The following is a 17,425-nucleotide window of genomic DNA, read 5'->3' as shown; positions in this document are numbered from 1 at the left end:
GGGGGAGTGACCTTGAGACCTCCCCCAATTGCCTATAAAGCATCTCATCCACCTCATCATCCTGGGTAGGTGGCCTGTAGCAAACTCCCACAATAACATCGGTATTGTTGGCCTTGGTTTTTATTCTGATCCATAAGCTTTCAACCCTGTCATCATCATTATTGATTTCCACGCATTCACAATCTTTTTTAACATAGAGAGCTACACCACCACCTTTCCTACCTAGCCTATTTTTTTTAAAAAGTTGGTAGCCCTCAATCACTGCACTCCATGTGTGGGAGTCATTCCACCATGTTTCAGTGACGGCAACTATATCAAAATTTTCTGAACAAACAATGGCCTCCAGCTCCTCTTGTTTATTACCCATGCTGCGTGCATTAGCATAAAGGCACCTGAGCTTGGCCTCCTTGCGATCAGCAGCAGCCCTAATAGCCTTGTGACTACTATTAGGCGTTTCCACAGCCACCAGCTTAACACCAGCCCTCGTGTTTTTCCTACAAGGAGGCAAGTCATCCTCCTCCTTCACCAAGGGCCAAGACCTTAGGGGTTTAGAAGCATACCCCTCTCCTGCAAGCACAGGGACATTGCATGCAGTTTCCATTTTGGTGACCCCAGCTACTGCCCCACCCCCCTTCATAACTAGTTTAAAGCCCTCTGGATGAACCTACCCAATTCTCTCCTTAAGAGAGAATTCTTTGTGACATTTGTTGTGAACAGATACATGCATTCAGCAATAACAGCTTTTCCAGACTTTAAATGATTTTTTAATAGAGTTTCCAACCACCTTTTTTTCCAAAAAAATAAGTCAATTTTTGACATCGTGCTTATAGCGTGCTACATCTTCTGCACAATATGTGCTGTTCTATGCATTATAGAATGTTTTGTCTCAGACATTCTAAAAGCATCTCAAGATAAGTGTAAATTTCCCCATCGCTGTCCCTGCAGTATGACAAACTGGAAGCCTGGCTCTCTTCAGCTCATGGGAGCTCTCCCACAGGTGAGGTGAATATTAGGAACAGGAGCATCTTGCTGTGTTCATCATCCTGTTGCTGTAGACATCTGCCTGCTTTTATGTTTATTTGGCTTCCTTTTCCAGAGGTAGCTTGGTCAGCATCAGTCTGGGCTTTTCTTCCCAGTGCTCCAGGGTACAGGATTATTCTGCTCACAGTAAAAGCTGTGCATTTCTTCTGAGAGAAGTGCCTAGGCTTCTCTCAGCTTCCTACTTCTGTTCTATCCTTTGCAGCCCACAGAGAACTGGGCATTCAGACAGGAGCTGGGTGAAGAAGGTTGCCTATCCATATAAAACAGTAAACAGGAAATCCAGGGAGGTCTGAGTGGGGTTGTCTGCCTGTTTCACCGGGCTATCCCTAGGTTAATGCAGTTTGATGCACAGCAAGCTCCAGGAAGGTCTGCAGACACCAACTCACCATCACTCACTACAGAGTCTCTGCATGTGCATGCTGCCCTCTAGACATGAGGCAATAAGCCTGTGGGTTGTTTTGGAGAGTCAGAAGAGAGGCTTTCACTTTTAGATTCAAAAGAAAAGCACTGAAATCTCTAAGACATTTTGATGCAGACCTACACTTAAAGCTTTTAATGTTTATAGAAAATTGCTTCTTATAATATTGATGGTAAATTGCCTTTCAATTGCAAAAGCTACACAGAAACTGCAGCTATATGTTTGATACCATGTTTTGACAGATTGTCATGCACCTCACAAAGGTTTAATTTCAGATGAACTATGAATAGTAAGAGAGTGTACTTTATAGTAAGGAAAAAGACCGAAATTACTCTGTGAGCACTACCGTGCTTTTCAGTTGCATTATATCTATTAAAACAGGTGTCATTAAAAATGGATGCTTTTTCTACCGTGGCATTTATCTTCATTGTAGTATTTGCAGGTTTTCTGTAACTGACAATTGGCAAAGCCACAAATCCTAAGTGCTTGTAGCTGCTGCAGATGGTAAATATTCTGATTTAAAAGGTTATTGCTTGTAAGCACAAAATGTATCAAAAGACAGGGCATGTGGCTGGTGGTCTCACACTCAGTGCTGGATATAGAAGTGCCAGAGGCAAAGTCAGTCCGGTATCTAAAATGTGTGGTTCACAGCGGTGGCACAGCAAGGAGTATGACATTTGGTTGTGTGGTTTTTGTTTAGTTGGTGTTTGTAGTTGTTTTTTAAGGGTTGACTGACTTTAGATGGAAATAAGTAATAGAGTGCACTGTTTCAAAGTGAAAAAAGCTTTGTAGTTGTTTCCGGAGATTTGAACTCCAGCCAAGAATCAGTTTGCTTTCTTATTCAAAATAAGAGTATATACAAGGGATGCTCCGGAAGTAATGCCTCCTATTTTATTACGTTGGCTGCAACATCAGAGGCGAATGTCAGTGGTATGGCAGTAGAGGTTGAACCTTCCCACCAATATCCCATTACATGTTGTTGCAGTATGAGAGACAGCAGCAGAGGTGCAGCCTGACAAAATGGCATCTGACATGGAAGTGCAGATGACGCAAAGGTGTGAAACTGAATTCCTCCGTGTCAAAAAAATGAAACCCACTGACATTAATTAACACTTGCTGAATGTTGATGGAAACCAACTAGTGGATGTGAGCACAGTGAGGTTGTGGGTGGTGCATTTCAGCAGAGGCGAAAGCGACAGCAGATCAACTCTTCTGGTGCAGATGGAATGCAGGCTTTTGTTCATTGCTGGTGAAATGCACAGCTAATGGTGGTGACTGTGTTGAAGTGTTTTGTAGCTGAGAATTTGCTCTGTCGAATAGTGTGCCCTTTTGTATCTGTTTGTAGTTTCCATGAAAATAAACAGGAGGCATTTCTTTTGGAGCAACCCATGTATGTATGATAAAACCTTTTCCAGTTCAGTATTCATTTTTTACAGAACCACAGGCTGAATTTTGACTGTATGGAAAGAGCGTGTGGTTCTTTCAAGTAGTGCTCTGAGATTATTTGCAGAGTATCCAATGCTTAAAAATCGGAAATGTTCTCCCTTACAGTGCTGCTTTGTGATCTTGAACTGGTCTTTCTGGAGTCTGTCCTCAATGACATTCAGGTTTTCACGTCAGTTTAATTGACATCATCGCATTTTAAGGTTTTGTGACTAAGGGGGTTTTATGAATTAGGCTCCAGTCACTAAAGTAGAAGTAGTAGAGCTTTGTTGCTTCATGGAAGTAGGGTGAGGTTCACTTGCAGTTCCAAGATGCTCCAATGCTCTGAAATTCAAAGCCATACAAGTATCACAGAATGATAATTTTTTTGCTTTGATGTGAAATATGTAAGCAAAAATGTGTTTAAATGTGAAGATGAATCTACCCAGTTCCACATATGTCAGATAATGCATTGCTTCCTTTGTATTCTTTTTTAAATATATTTTTCACTTCTATTCCAGTAGCCCTCCGCATGCGTTTTCTGACAGCTCTTTAAATAGCACAGTTAACTGCTGTCACCTGTGGTTTATTTCGCCTTTAGCTTGAATTGTTGTTGTAACTTAGTGCTGTTCTGTTTTGTTTAGAGGTCTGGGGGGGACTTGATTTTAGAGAAAGGAATGGGTGGATGTTTTGAAGCTTTATTTCCTGAAATACATGTTTTCCTGGAAAAGCAAAGTAAAAGTTGTGATCCCTGCATTTTAAATGGAAGGTGATGGATCTGCGATATGGTCATAGTTTTGAGAGAACGTAGCCCTTCTTGCATGCTAGTTTTACGCTACAGTCAGGGTGTTGATCCTGCCTTCATTCAGTAGCTTTAATTTTCCCAGTTCTCATCTGTATTGACTGGCCGAGACAGCCAGCAATGAATGAGTGAATGAAGATCAAGAGAAAACGCAAAAGAACAGAGAAGAAAAAACAATCTTGATAAAGCTGGTTGTCAGCATATTTGCTGTGACAATAGGTCAGATCAGATTTCATTCTACCATGAGATTATGATTTTGATAAGAAAAGTAATTACACAAAACTTCAAACTGCAGAATATCCTGATAAGGAAATGGCCAGCAAAATATATCCATAGAGGTTTTTGGGGGACTGAATTCTAACTGGAATGTTTAGGATGTGTACAGTAGCGTTGTCTCATCGCTGTCAGGTGGCAGAGTATGCATGCCTCACTGGCCAGTGGTCCTGAGCTTTAAAAACTGACAGGTCACAGAAAGTAGTCCATGATCAGCAGAGTATTGCTAGCAGCACTCAATAGGGGCTGATAGGATACCTGTCACAATTCAATACTTGACTGTGACCCAGAATAGATTTCACTGATACAGTGCTGCAACATCACAAAGATTAGCCAAATATAATTAATAACAAAAGCCATTCCCCAGAAAAGTGCCATGAATATTACTTGGGAATGGGAAGAGTGATTTAGAAGGGCCATTAGAACACTGTAGTAGTGGTATTAGTCGGTCTTTCCTGGACTTGATTGCTTGTTTTAGCTAAACTGTATGTCACGCATAGTCTGTACTCTGTTTAGCTAATAGCGGTAGATGTCAGAGTGAAAACTTGGCAGCCCAAAACTACATGAGGCTGGTAAGAAATCTGGGTGCACGCCTGAGTTCTCAGCATACACTGAAGCCCCTAACAGTGCACCCATAGGGATGCAGCTTAAGCCTCAGCTATGATTACCTCAGCAAATTTGCCTTTGTTTTGTTGTACACTCGAGAGGAGGTGAAAATGAGAAAGAAAAGGAGCCTTCAGTTGAGAAGTAACCTAAAAGTAGGGAGCCAAAACTTGAAGCTTTGTGCAGGGATTCAAGACTGAGTATTGAATTGAAGTTGGAAGAAATCTTATTTTAGCAGGAATACTTTGCAAGCATTATAAGGAGATATTATCAGTGCTAGAAGTGAAAACTGAGACATATGCAGTAGGCAAGAAAATGAGAGTTGTGGTGCCTAATACAAAAGAAAGCAAATCTTTGAAAAAGGCAAAATCCTGTTTCAAATAAATAAATAAATAAAACCAAAAACCAAACAGCTCAGCATATAAATGACAGAGTCCTTTTCCTCTAAAATAAGCGCTACATTCTGCTCTCCCTTCCAAACTTTAAACTTGATGAGTGGCTTGATCGGGAATAACTGAGTCTATAATCTCAGTTTTATCATCCAGTGTTCCTTTCAGCACCAGTTGTGGCACCCTGCACAGGTCTCCTCTGTGGTGCAAATTCCCTTCAACTGAACAGAGTTTGGACCAATTCCACCTTTTGTTTGAGTGATGATAGAGATGGGAGGATTTTCAAAACAGGATCTGTTGAGATTTTTAATACCTCTTGTTTTGAGGTAATTTGGATTCAGGCTTTCTGCTTGGGCCCATCTCATACATTTTTGCAGATATTCCGAAGCCCGTAATAGCATGCACACAGGTTATATTAATTTCCAGTGCCCAAATCCCTTAAGTGCTGTGGGAATTTTCCTGCTAATCCTCATTTTAATGCAGAAGCCTAAAGGGTAGGTTTGGGACCTTTGGGATTTATTTTTTGTGCTAGTGGTTTTACAACTGAAGAATCTTTCAAGGGTAACAATAGTAAGTGCTAAATATGCTGTTCTTGAGCAGTTTGTGTTATTGCAATAATCTGCCAGTTTTTCAGTAAATAAGGGGAATGAAAGTGTGACTGTTGTTAGTAACTGCACTACTTAGGGTAATTTTTAAACACATTCTAATGTTAAATGTATGCAAAAGTGTTAAATCCCGAGTTAACAGCTTAGATCTTTTTATTTCCAAGGGCAAAATAACAAAGTTAATATTAATGCAGCCACAAAATACAAGTTAAATGACAGCATTTTTGTGGTTGCTGTATTTCATTACTGAAAGTTTATTGTATTTTTCATGTCTGAATGTAAAAAATGAATAGAGCTACCACAAACCGTTCTTTGTTGTAAATGACGTGTTTTCTTTATGATACATGCTTCGCCATAAAAAAGGAGTGCTTAATGTGTTTCTGCTGGGAGATGCCTATTTATCCTGACAAACCTATCAGCCTCCGGGGTGTTCTTTTGCCACAGAGCTGATTTTACATCTCATCCATTATCTAATCAGATGTGAAAAGAGTATCCTGGCTCAACAACAAAAAAAAATTAAGCCGTGTCTCATCACAAGCGTGTGACAGGGTCACTCATGGGCTTACTTGCAAGACACAAAGTGGTTAGTGGAGAGTCCAGTTTATATACTTGTGCACACTTCCACTAGAGCAAGCCTCTAAGGAAAATGCTGGTAAACACATCGATCTTGCTCGTGAAGAGTTTTTGTTTAAATGTAAGAATAGAAAGTGAGAAAATGCATTTCACATCCTTAAATAATACAGAATGTGATTATTGGATTTTATTGTTGCAATAAATAGCAGCACTTCCTAAACTACATTGTGAGGCAGCTGAAATATCATTGCAATATATATTTGTCCCTCTTTTGTTTTGGTTTTGTTTTTTAATCTTTCTTCAATACATCCTCCTTATTAATATTTATGAAATATTTAAAACTGCAATTTTAGGTTATTGGAGAGAATAAAGGAAGCCGAGGCATTCTGTGATCATGCAGTGATACCACGACTTTATACAAAGCCCTTTCAGACAAATGTTTTCAGCCAGACATATTCATAAGAAGTAAATTCAAGAAGGAAAAAGAGAATAGGACATACCCAAAGAAGTACATTTAAGCCTGGCCATAACTTCAGTTGCCCATTGATAACAAATCTTGGAGATATTAGCTATTCAGAGAGAGTACATCTCTATGTGCTTGGACAATGCAACAAAAAACTTTTGAGTGCTAATTGTTGTAATTGCGCGATACTGTATTATAAAAGTGCAACCTTTCATATAGCATGCCTTGCAGAGTTGCCTTCATTGTTACTGTTTGCTAAGAAGCGCATAGGAATTAAGAGATCGATGTCAGCTGGTGTAAAAGGAAACATTTTAAATCACTGACAAAATAGTGAGTGAAGTGGCAAGAGAGCAAGCGATTTGATTCGATACCTCTGGAAGGTAAAGCGTTCACTCCATTTCTTCACTCCAAATTTCCCTGGCTTTTTGTATAATAGACTCAACCCTTTTGGAATCGCACAATGCTGCTTTTCATAAAAGCATCATTTCGTTAGCATGACAATGAAATACAATTTTCAGTAGTTCTTAGAAAAGTGACAATAAGGCTTGAAAGAATTCAAAATGAAATTGGAAAAGATGGAATTCGTGTCAGACAGATGTTCCAGTGTCATGTTCTCTTGATATCCTTTATTCATTACAAGCAAATGCAGCTCTGTATCTAAAAATCAAGGCTGTTTTATCAGTCTTGCTTATAATACCAGTCAGAACAGCTTACTGCTGAGAGATCTTTCAGAGTCTAGACTGGCATCAAGACAGTGTGACTTTAAAACAGCAAAAGAGAGACTCATTTTACATTATTGACTTTTCCTCTTACCTGCAAGGACACAGAATTTAATGCAGCAGTGATGAGTCAAAGATTTTGACACATGTCAAGACAGATATCTTCATTTTAGAGTTTAAAAAAAGGCATTGAATGTGATACATATGAACCAGTTTGGGTAGGAGAGGCAGCTCAGACTGAGGGAGGAACAATTGCTTTATGTATCTGCAAAAGAATGAACTCTTATGTAAAGAAAAATGTTATTGAAGGAAGGTGAAATCAGAACAGTTGCTAGAAATCTAACAGGGGTCTAGAGGGAGTCCCTTAAGATCCATGCTAAGTAATCTATCATTGCATTCTGACTGAGAACTTCTTAAACCAGTCTATAAAAGTCCACATCAAGGGTATAATTTTCTAGAAAACTGTGTTCTGTATAACGTATATAAAATGATCATCTCCTAGTAAATTCAGTAACAGTTTTCCACAGAGAATGCGTTTGACTCAGAAGTACGAATAGGCTGCTTCCATTATCAAACACTATAAAGCAGAACTGCCTATTTCAGCCACCACCCTTCCTGTATAGGTTTCATTACAACAGAAACACACTCAGAAGCGCCTGGTATGATTTTGTCCCTAAACCAACCGTGTAGCAAAATCTCATTTTTAGTAATGGCATTTATTTTTTTTCACCAAAGAAGTATATGATAATAACTGCCAAATTATCATGTTAATGATCAGATTGTATCGTGAGATGCACAATTTGTAAGATTATGGGAATATAATGGGATGAGAAGGGCGAGAGACTGTCTGCTATATGACTCTTCATGCTTGTAATCTGCTGTCTGTATCCCTAATGTGTTTTTATCACTTCTGTGTTTTGGTTTGTTTTCCAGTTTGTGTTCTGCCGTGAATGTAAAGAAGAATACCATGAAGAGGAATGCAGCTCTTTCCTCAGCACACAGGGAGCTGTGGCCCAAAAGGTAGAGATAGCCACAACTCATTGCATCTTGATCATTCTCCCTTGCCCAGTGAGAGTGACATTTTGCTATGTTGATCCTAATTATAATCCTAAGCCAAAACAATTATGTTCATGATGAATTGCTCTGGCCATTGGGGTTGACTCTGTGGTGGATTTCAGTTTCTTTGACTGACAGAGCAGCTGAGTTGTCAGGGGCACACAAAGGTTGATAAAGAAAAGCCCTTTCCAATGGGCTTTGGGGGCTGTCTATTTAATGGGAACGCCTCTGAAAGGCTTTCTTTAGTCTTGCTGCCTTGCAGCTTATATTCAGTGCACCAGCCAGGAAATCATGTGGGTTTTGACTGAATAACAGGGTTTTTATAGAGCCTGTGGAGAAAGTGCTGTTGATAATTTATGTTTTAGCTTAGAGAAATAAAAAATGGATTGCCTAAGCTAGAAGCTATTAGGTGATAATTACTCTAGGCTGTTCCATAATGCTTGCCTATTGTAGCTATAGCCCTGGACAGGAAACAGTTTTTCTGTCCTGGCATTTCTGTTTGAGATTGAACTGACTGAAGTTTCCCTACTCTTCATGACTGATATATCAGTCGATTGAAACAAAACAAACAACAGCAACAAGAAACAGGAGAGGTTCCCCTTAAATATCTAAATACCTCACTGCTTGATGGCCAGGCTGATCTTCTAGGATATAAAACACAGAAATTCAGATGTCTGGCGTGTTCGATATTAAGCGGTAAGGTTAACCCAGGCCCCAGGCAGTTCAACGCAGCAGATGCAAGATTGTAAGCAGGTGCTGACAGGGTGTGTGGCCAGCTCTCAGCTACACGTGCGCAGCTCCTGTCGGCACCTACAAACAGGCTCTGTCTGAAGCTGGCATTTGGGCTTCTCACTCTTTGAATGCAGAGACTGAGACGGAGCTGGGAACCTGAAGGGAACCTTCCTCATCTGTTAACATGAGATGATTCATTTACTATACTTAGGAGACAATGCAGGAGGCTATGACCCATGTAGAGGTGTTTCTCCTTAACTTTTATAGTGAAGTTCCTCTGCTTTATAAAAAAGAATCAATGCTCATCAAGACAGAATTAAACAGTCTGTATCCTGGCATGTAGGACATCTGCCTCCAGTGCCCTGGAAATTGGTGTATTGTAGAAGACTTAAAATCCATCTAGCCCAGATCCCTTCTCTGACAGCTCTCAGTTACTGATGTCTAGAGAGGAGTGTGTGACTATAATGATGCTTCGTTCTCTGAATATTTTCCCAGCTTCTAGAGACTTGTGATTCAGGTATAGAATTTGGTATTTAGCAGCCAACAGCAAATTTCTATTCCATATATTTGTGCAACTCCCTTTTTGAAGCCGTATGTACACTTCTGGCATTCACATTGCTTATGACATGGAGCAGCTTAGCTGTCCTCCACAAAGAATAAGCTTGTTTTGTTTGCAGCAGCCTTAGAAAAGCATTCCAGCTCCCATTCACATCTACATAAACACAAAATAGCTTCAACAAAGACATTGAAAGATTTTTAAATTAAAGTATCCAATAACTTGGTGAAGCAGGAGAACAAAGCTCAAAACCTTACCCAAATTATGTAGAGCTAAAATTGAATACATTTCAACACGAGGAGTGTGCCTTATATCCACCAAGCTATTTATGTTACAAGTCTTCCCTATAGTACTGAAATCCTTGAGCAGTCTTCTTGTCACTGCACAAAGTGCTTCACCAATTTTGAGTCACTGAAAATTAGAGCTTGTAAGATTTCCATGCTGGCAAAAGATAGAGCTATGCCAGGAAAATTTAGAAGACCGTAGAAAGAAGAGGTTTATTTTAAAGACTTACATATTGCCCTAGCTTCTCCTGATAATTGTGTGAGTGCTACATTCATCTGATCCCAAGTCTCACACAGGAACTGTACCCAGTTAGATCTGTTAACCTTGGGAAGTTGCTTACTATTGATGTTCCAGTGTAAAGTGAACATTTTAGCAGCTCGTGAAAGATTTCCAGTGCTCTTGAAAAAGCTGTTTCAAGAATAGTTCAGTGGTGTCAGAATATCTCTTTTAGCTGTGCAAATCTGTTCCCCGGTGCAGAGAAGACTACAGACTACTCAAAATTCATTCAGATTCTTGTGTTTAAGACAATTGACTTTGATCAGCCTTCTTGTTCTTAGAAAGTGAGATGCGCTGATCAAACTCCTCCACAAGGTGGTGATGTGCTATTAAAGAAATGCTTTCACCTGCTTCTAGCAAACCGTAGAGCTAGCTAAAGCAGTACCAGCCAAACTGCTGGTGAGATGCTCTTTTCATCTAAATTGCATCAGTAAAAAAAATGTCTTGCGTACATCACGAGTGTATGCATACAAAACATTCACAAAGCCTCTGTAGAAAGAGGTGCATGTGGGATTGGTTCATCTGTTCCACTGAAATTGATTTAAATACTTATCCACCTGTATTTTCTGCTTTTGTCCTTATTGTCCTCTTTGGGGCAGAATCCTGTGTGTGAGAGCATTTGAGAATTTGCTATAATTGTACTATTTTTCAGACTGTGATGACCTTGACCATCTCTAGGATGGCTAGGAATACCTTGACCATCCTAGGATAGCTAGGAATACTGCATCTCCAGAGTTGCCTTTTGGGGCTTAAGTTCCTCCAGTTTGGCTCTTCCCCTTTCTGATAGTCAGGATCCTTTCCATTTCATTTATTTTACAAGCAGATCTTTCTGCCACAATAGCTAGTAGTCAGATTTAAGGGTCAACCACACATGCAGTCACCAAACCATTCTCCTCTCTGTTTGTTGTTTGGGACAGAAAAAGATAAATCCAGCAATGGGAATGCAGAGAATAATCTAGCATTAAATACTGGTTTGTTAAGGTCTTACATATCTATATGCAGATATTATGCAGTCTATTGGGATGGATAAAATGTCCTCTTTTCTACTGAATTTCCATTTTTAGCCCTGATCTCCTGTTGAAAACTCATCCTAAGAATGTTCTGATTATTTCCTATCTTAATGCATATTACATAATTCTAGAGGAAAAAATACATATATCTGAGCCAACTTTGACTGACAAGCTTTGTTTAAAACCATTGCAGCTTCTTAGGGCTATTTGAAGATTAGGATGTGAGAAGTAATCGTGTTTGATGGATTCAAAGGCACAGTGTATATGATGGAATCAATCATACCATAAAGGTGACTCCAGCCAGATTTAGGTTTAGAAATAACTGCATAGCACCTGCTATCTACACCACAAAACCAAGCTTCCTGGCTCCTTTTAACCTCACTCATACACAGGGGAATTCAGCCATAAACCAGCTTCCTCTCTAAATCCACAACTTAAAATTAGCCTAGCTAAACTCACACAAAAACTTTCTGAACAGTTTGATTTTTACCACTGACACTAGCACAACTGCTATAAACCAAAGCCTAGATAAAACATCCCTGGTGGCTAATGTCTTAAAACTTGCCGAGTGGTCCCTTCTGCTCCAAGCTTAGCTATTAAAATCCTATCAAGTTATACATACTCTTAGTCCAAGCATGAATTGCTGCTCAGCTAGTTCTAGCAGCCCCAGCCCTGCTAACTGTATGACTGAGGACAATCCAGGACTAAACATAAATATTTAGGTGTTGGTGCAGCTACAAACTAGTAGTTCCCATTACATAAGGTACAGAATAGGTTGTGTGAATGTCTGCCATTTTCTTAAGCTGAAAGTATCTTGCTCCCCACTGAAGGTGTTCATTTCAGACTAGGTTCAATACATGTTCAAAGTCAAGATTTTGTTGTCAGTCTTATCAAAATATTAGCAAGCTCATCAAAGAACTATTTTTAGTCCATTTACAATAACAGTGGGACTTACTGTTCAAATTTCACCTACCTGGACTTGTGCAAGGCCTTTGACATGATCTCCCACCACATCCTTATTTCTAAATTGGAGAGATATGAATTTGAAGGCTGGACTATTAGGTGGTTAAAGAATTGGTTGGATGGCCTTAACCAGAGAGTTGCTCTCAAAAGTTATGTGGCCTGTCACAAGTGGTCAAGGGAGAATGGTTTTAAACTAAAAGAGAAGAAATTTAGCTTAGACACTAAGGAGAAATTTTTTACTCAGAGGATGGTGAGATTCTGGAACAGGCTGCCCAGAGAGGCTGTGGATACCCCCATCTCTGGAGGCATTCAGGGACCCTGAACAGCCTGATCTGGTGGATGGTAGCCCTGCCCACAGTAGAGGGGCTGAACATGGATAATCTTTAAGGTCTCCTCCAACCTAAGCCATTCTTAAGTCTATGGGTCTCAATGACATGCATTCCAGACTGCTGAGCAAATTAGCCGATATAATTGCCAGTCCATTTTCAATTATATTTGAAAAGCCATGGCAGTCAGATGAGGCTCCTGGTGACTCAAAAAAAGGTAACATAGCACCCATTTTTAAGAAGGGTAGAAGGATGACCCAGAGTCTGACCTGTCAGCCTCACCTCCATGCTGGAAAAGATCATGGAGCTATGCTAAGGTACATAGAAGAAAGAGGGGTGATACAAGCAAATCAGCGTGGCTTCACCAAGAGCAGGTCCTGCCTGACTGACCTACGGGCCTTTTAGTCCCCAAACCTGCCCTCTTCAAATCAAACCTCAGCTGCTTGTTATTTGGGTCCCAGTTTTTACTATGCCTCAATAGTTGTTGCAGCATCCAAATGTCAACTGTTTTTCTACCACTAGCAATATATAACTTACACAGAGCTCCTGCCAGCCCAGGAGCCCCCCAGGACAAACCACAATTACTCCATTTCCTCAGCTGGGATGCAGCAAAGCTTGGAAGTACATTTTTTTTTTATCAGATCTGATCCAGTTCATCAGTACATGCCTGGATCCTGACTGCAGTTGCAGGATTCAGACCTAACTCAGTCAGACACCTTCAAGCAAGTGATAAGCAGTGAAACAGAGCCATCTGATAACTTCTCAGAAGTGCCATTGTGGGCATAGCATGAAAACATACCCAGGTGCACTAACATCCAGGAATGCCTGTAACATCACCTAGCACTTTGCAGAAGTCTTTTGTATTGTAGTTGCTGGAAAGGTTCTTGTCTCACTTGGACTGGAAATGAACCTCCCATCCTTTGTTCTGTCCCATTGCCTCTTGTATGCAGATCTTTAAATTGCCAGTAGGTGGTATAAAATACACAGTGGTGTCTTGTTAGGTTTCCCTTCCCAATCACTGAACATCTGTCTAATCTCTTATGATGTTTTTGCTGTAGATTTCCAGCAAGCACAAGGAGTTGTGAAGGCTGATCTCTAGATAGGTGGAAGTTTTCTGTAATTATGCAGAAAAACATATTGGCTCAATGTGAACAAAAGCTATTTCAGAATTTAATTCTAACGTGGAATTCACAAACAAAGGCAAAAAGTCCTGCACAATGAGGCAGTGCATGGTGCATTTCTGCAGTGGCAACAGAATCATAGAATCATAGAATGGCCTGGGTTGAAAAGGACCACAATGATCATTTAGTTTCAACCCACCTGGTATGTGCAGGGTTGCCAGCGATGCTGCCCAGAGCCAATAGTGATGGGGGTTCACTTTCACTCATACAGGTTTTTGTGAGTGTGGGATGTTGGCTCTTGTTCATTGCTGGTGAAAAATGCGTAGTTAATGGTAGTGACTATGTTGAAAAATCATTTTTGTAGCTGTGAATTTGCTCTATCAAATAGTGTTGATGTGCTTTTTGTATCTCCTGTAATTTTGATGGAAATAAATAGGAGCACTACTTGCAGAGCAACCTACATATTATTTTAAAGAGGTAGTTATTCTTTTTCTTTGCAAATTCAGTGAAGGGTGAATTATTAGGCAAAACATATGTTTTACATTGGACTCCACAGGTATGTGACTTCTAAATCAGCTCTTTGTTATTGATGTTTTGTTGTAGAATACTACAAATAACACTTACAGAATTGTTTATTCATTATTACAGCAAACCTTTCATACTGCTTTTAGAACAGTGGGAGACAGAACATGCAGTATTTGAAATGGTGCGTGATGGCCAAGAGTTAAAATGAGAAGCATGCAAGAATCATAGAATGGCTTGGGTTGGAAGGGACCTCAAAGTATCATCACGTTCCAAACCCCAGTCACAGGCAGCACTGTCAACTGCTAGATTAAGTGACTAGATCAGGGCACCATCCAGCCTGACCTAAACACCTCCTGGGATGGGGCATCCACGACCTCTGTGGGCAGTTTGTTCTAGTGCCTTGCTACCTACTTAGTGACAAAGTTCCCTGCCATTTAATCATCTAATCTAAATCTCTCTTCCTTCAATTTAAAATCATTCTCCCTTGTCCTATCACTCATTATCTACCTGTGTAAAAGGTTGATTTCCCTCCTTTTAAATCTCCCTTTAAATATTGGAAGGCCTTAATGAGGTCTCCCTAGAGTTCTCTTCCCCAAGCTAAGCAATCCAAACTCCCTCAACCTTTTGCTGCAGCTCCCTGACCATCTTCATGGCCCTCCTCTGGGACCACTCCAACAGTTACACATCCTTCCTGTGCAGTGAGGGAGCCCAGGCCTGAATGCAGTACTCCAGATGAAGCCTCACAAAGGCAGAGCAAATGGGAACAATCACCTCCCTTGCCCAGCTTGTCACCCATCTGTTGATGCAGCCCAGGATACTGTTGGCCTTCTGGGCTGCAAAAGCACACTGATGGCTCAGCAGTTCTTTCCAGCAGGGCTACTGTCAAGGAGTATTTCTCCCAGCTTGTACACAAACCCGAGATTATCCTGTCCTTAGTGCAAAACCTTGTTGTTAGTTTTGTTGAATCTCATTAGGTTCACATGGGCCCATATGTGTAAGCTTCTTTTTTTACTGGAAAAAAAAAGGGGGGGGGTTGGGGGGAAGTTAATTGCAATGCTAAATGGTAAACACTGACCTCAAAAATATGAATTATTTCACTGCATTTTAGTGAAAGAAAAGGCTACTGGAGACATACTTCATACAAAATATCTTTCAATGAGTCTTGAGTCACAGTATGAAATCTGGAACATCTATTATTAGACCATTGATTTTTTTTCCCCTCAGATAAATTTAAGAAGTTAAGTAATACGTGGCTGTACCAAAATGATACATGTAGCTCAATTTCTTAAATATCTGACACAGTGGGAAAAGAAACTGAAGCTTGGATTCAGTAACTGGTATATTCCCAGTGTCAGGCACAGGACACATAAACTCACATATGACTACTTAAAAGTACAAGAAAAATAACTGTAACCCAGAAATGCCCTGTAAAATGAATCCCTATGTTAAAAATAAAGATATGCTGGAAGAAATCTGAGAGTAGGTCTTGACTTTCTGTCTAATGAGGAATAGATGGGAACTATCTAGAAAGAATTTAGCTTTTGTACTTCGGGCCAGAGTAAAGCAAAAGATGTGACAAGCTGCTTTTGTTTAAGAGGTTGAACTGACAGTCTGTTGCAGCTGTGTTGCCACTTACAGGTTAAAGCATATTTTTCCTTCCATTTGTGCAAAACAATTGCACGAAAATTACCTGCATTAGACTAGATGTCTGCTTTAGAATGGTGATCGTTCAGTGTCTACTAGCTGCTTGAGTTTTAAATTGGATACATCTTCTGATATGAACATCCCCAGTATGCAGTGTGAGAATCTTGACATGCATTGTAACCAAACTGGAGCTCTCTAATTTTATTTAATAAAAATCTCTTTCATATCATATTAGACACAGTACCCCGTTTGTAACATGGAACTTGGATTTTAGCTACTTGCTGCCTTCACAGACCAGCTCTTTTTTGCAGTAGGGTTCCTTAGGTACATCAGGCCAACTGGCTCACACAAAGCTGCTTCATGTGAGTGTAACTGAACCTGAGTGTTACTGACACTCTTAATTTACTCAATTTTTTGTTTCAAAGCTCCTCTAGCCTATCTGATGTCCTATTTTATACGCTGTTTTATCCTAGAATGTAAATAAAAAACATCGCTAAACATGACAGGGGATTACTTTGTGTAAATGCGTTCATAAGACAGCCCAGTAGAAGCTGAGAAAACAAAAGAAACTGAAGTTAGGCTGTCACCAACCCTTGTAGATCAGATTTCAAAAGATGAGGCTGCTTTTGCTCAGTGCTCTAACCCAAAATAATTATAGGCAGTGTTAATATAAATATTATGGAAGGAATAGAAGGAGAAGTATTTCTGATGAAAAGGAAACTGCCTTGGATATATTTTTAAAATAATGCATGACCAGCTCTTTTGCTTATCAGAGTGGAAATAATCAGCAACAACAATCAAGCAGGAGTCCAGAAACCACATTCACCGAAGCTGAGCACAACTCAGTGTTTACAGCTTCATATTTATTTTGAACCACAGGCTTTCAGTTTTCAAATGTTGTCTGTGCTATGCAAATTAAGCATGGTTGTAAAAGAAGAGTGCTTATGTAAGACAATCTAATATGGAGGCATCTGAATTTAACGTTATGTACCTAAAGCTTCTGATGTTTTTGAACAAGTTGTGCCATATACGTTTTTGCTCTGGATGGTACTCTCTAGTTGCTGACTGACCACGTACTTCAGCTGCTTTACATAATTCTACTGACAAGGTGGTGTGTGCCACATTACCCGAATGAGCTGCTACATTAAAGCAGGATGCTTTGTTTCTGTTTTAGCATGCTTTCTGTGTCTGTAGTGCTCAATGTTGGTTAACTGCATGAAGGCCTTTCCATGTATGTGTTCTCTTGCAATGTTGTGTGAGGCTCAGCAGTCTCTGTTGTCTTTTTGTCCCTCTTAGTTTTACCAAAAGACTCAGCATAGGAACAGAAGTAAATCTTCATCCTTCAGTGTGACTCAGAGGTAGCAAGGTGAATTCTTTCACCGTTTCACTAAGAGATATTGAAGAAGGGAGGCTGAAAAATGCTTGCAACAGCTCATCTGGAGCTTCCTGTTATTTATGAGTGTTCGCGCCTTGTCATCATATGCGGAAAAATTGGGAATCGAAAAAAAAATCATAAAGTGGAATGGATGGAATCTAGCAGCTTTTCAGTAAAGCTCTGACCAATACCCTATGGTAACTGGGGAACTGGAGCATACTGCATTATAAGTGTAGCAAAGTCTCCCA

General features: G+C 40.0%; 1 protein-coding gene across 1 annotated transcript in view; it reads left to right on the top strand.

Annotated features, from left to right (window-relative positions):
- PRKN (parkin RBR E3 ubiquitin protein ligase) overlaps nt 1–17,425 on the top strand; it is a 632,920-nt gene that overhangs the window by 607,648 nt on the left and 7,847 nt on the right. Inside the window, exon 10 of the mRNA XM_072332498.1 lies at nt 8,242–8,328. Within this exon, the coding sequence (XP_072188599.1) occupies nt 8,242–8,328 (87 nt within the window). The remainder of the gene's footprint in view (nt 1–8,241; nt 8,329–17,425) is intronic.

The sequence above is a fragment of the Excalfactoria chinensis genome, chromosome 3 (genome assembly GCF_039878825.1).
Source record: "Excalfactoria chinensis isolate bCotChi1 chromosome 3, bCotChi1.hap2, whole genome shotgun sequence".
Taxonomy (NCBI): Eukaryota; Metazoa; Chordata; class Aves; order Galliformes; family Phasianidae; genus Excalfactoria; species Excalfactoria chinensis.
The sequence above is the reverse complement of the archived record's forward strand: the minus strand, read 5'-3'. Positions and strand labels throughout refer to the sequence as shown.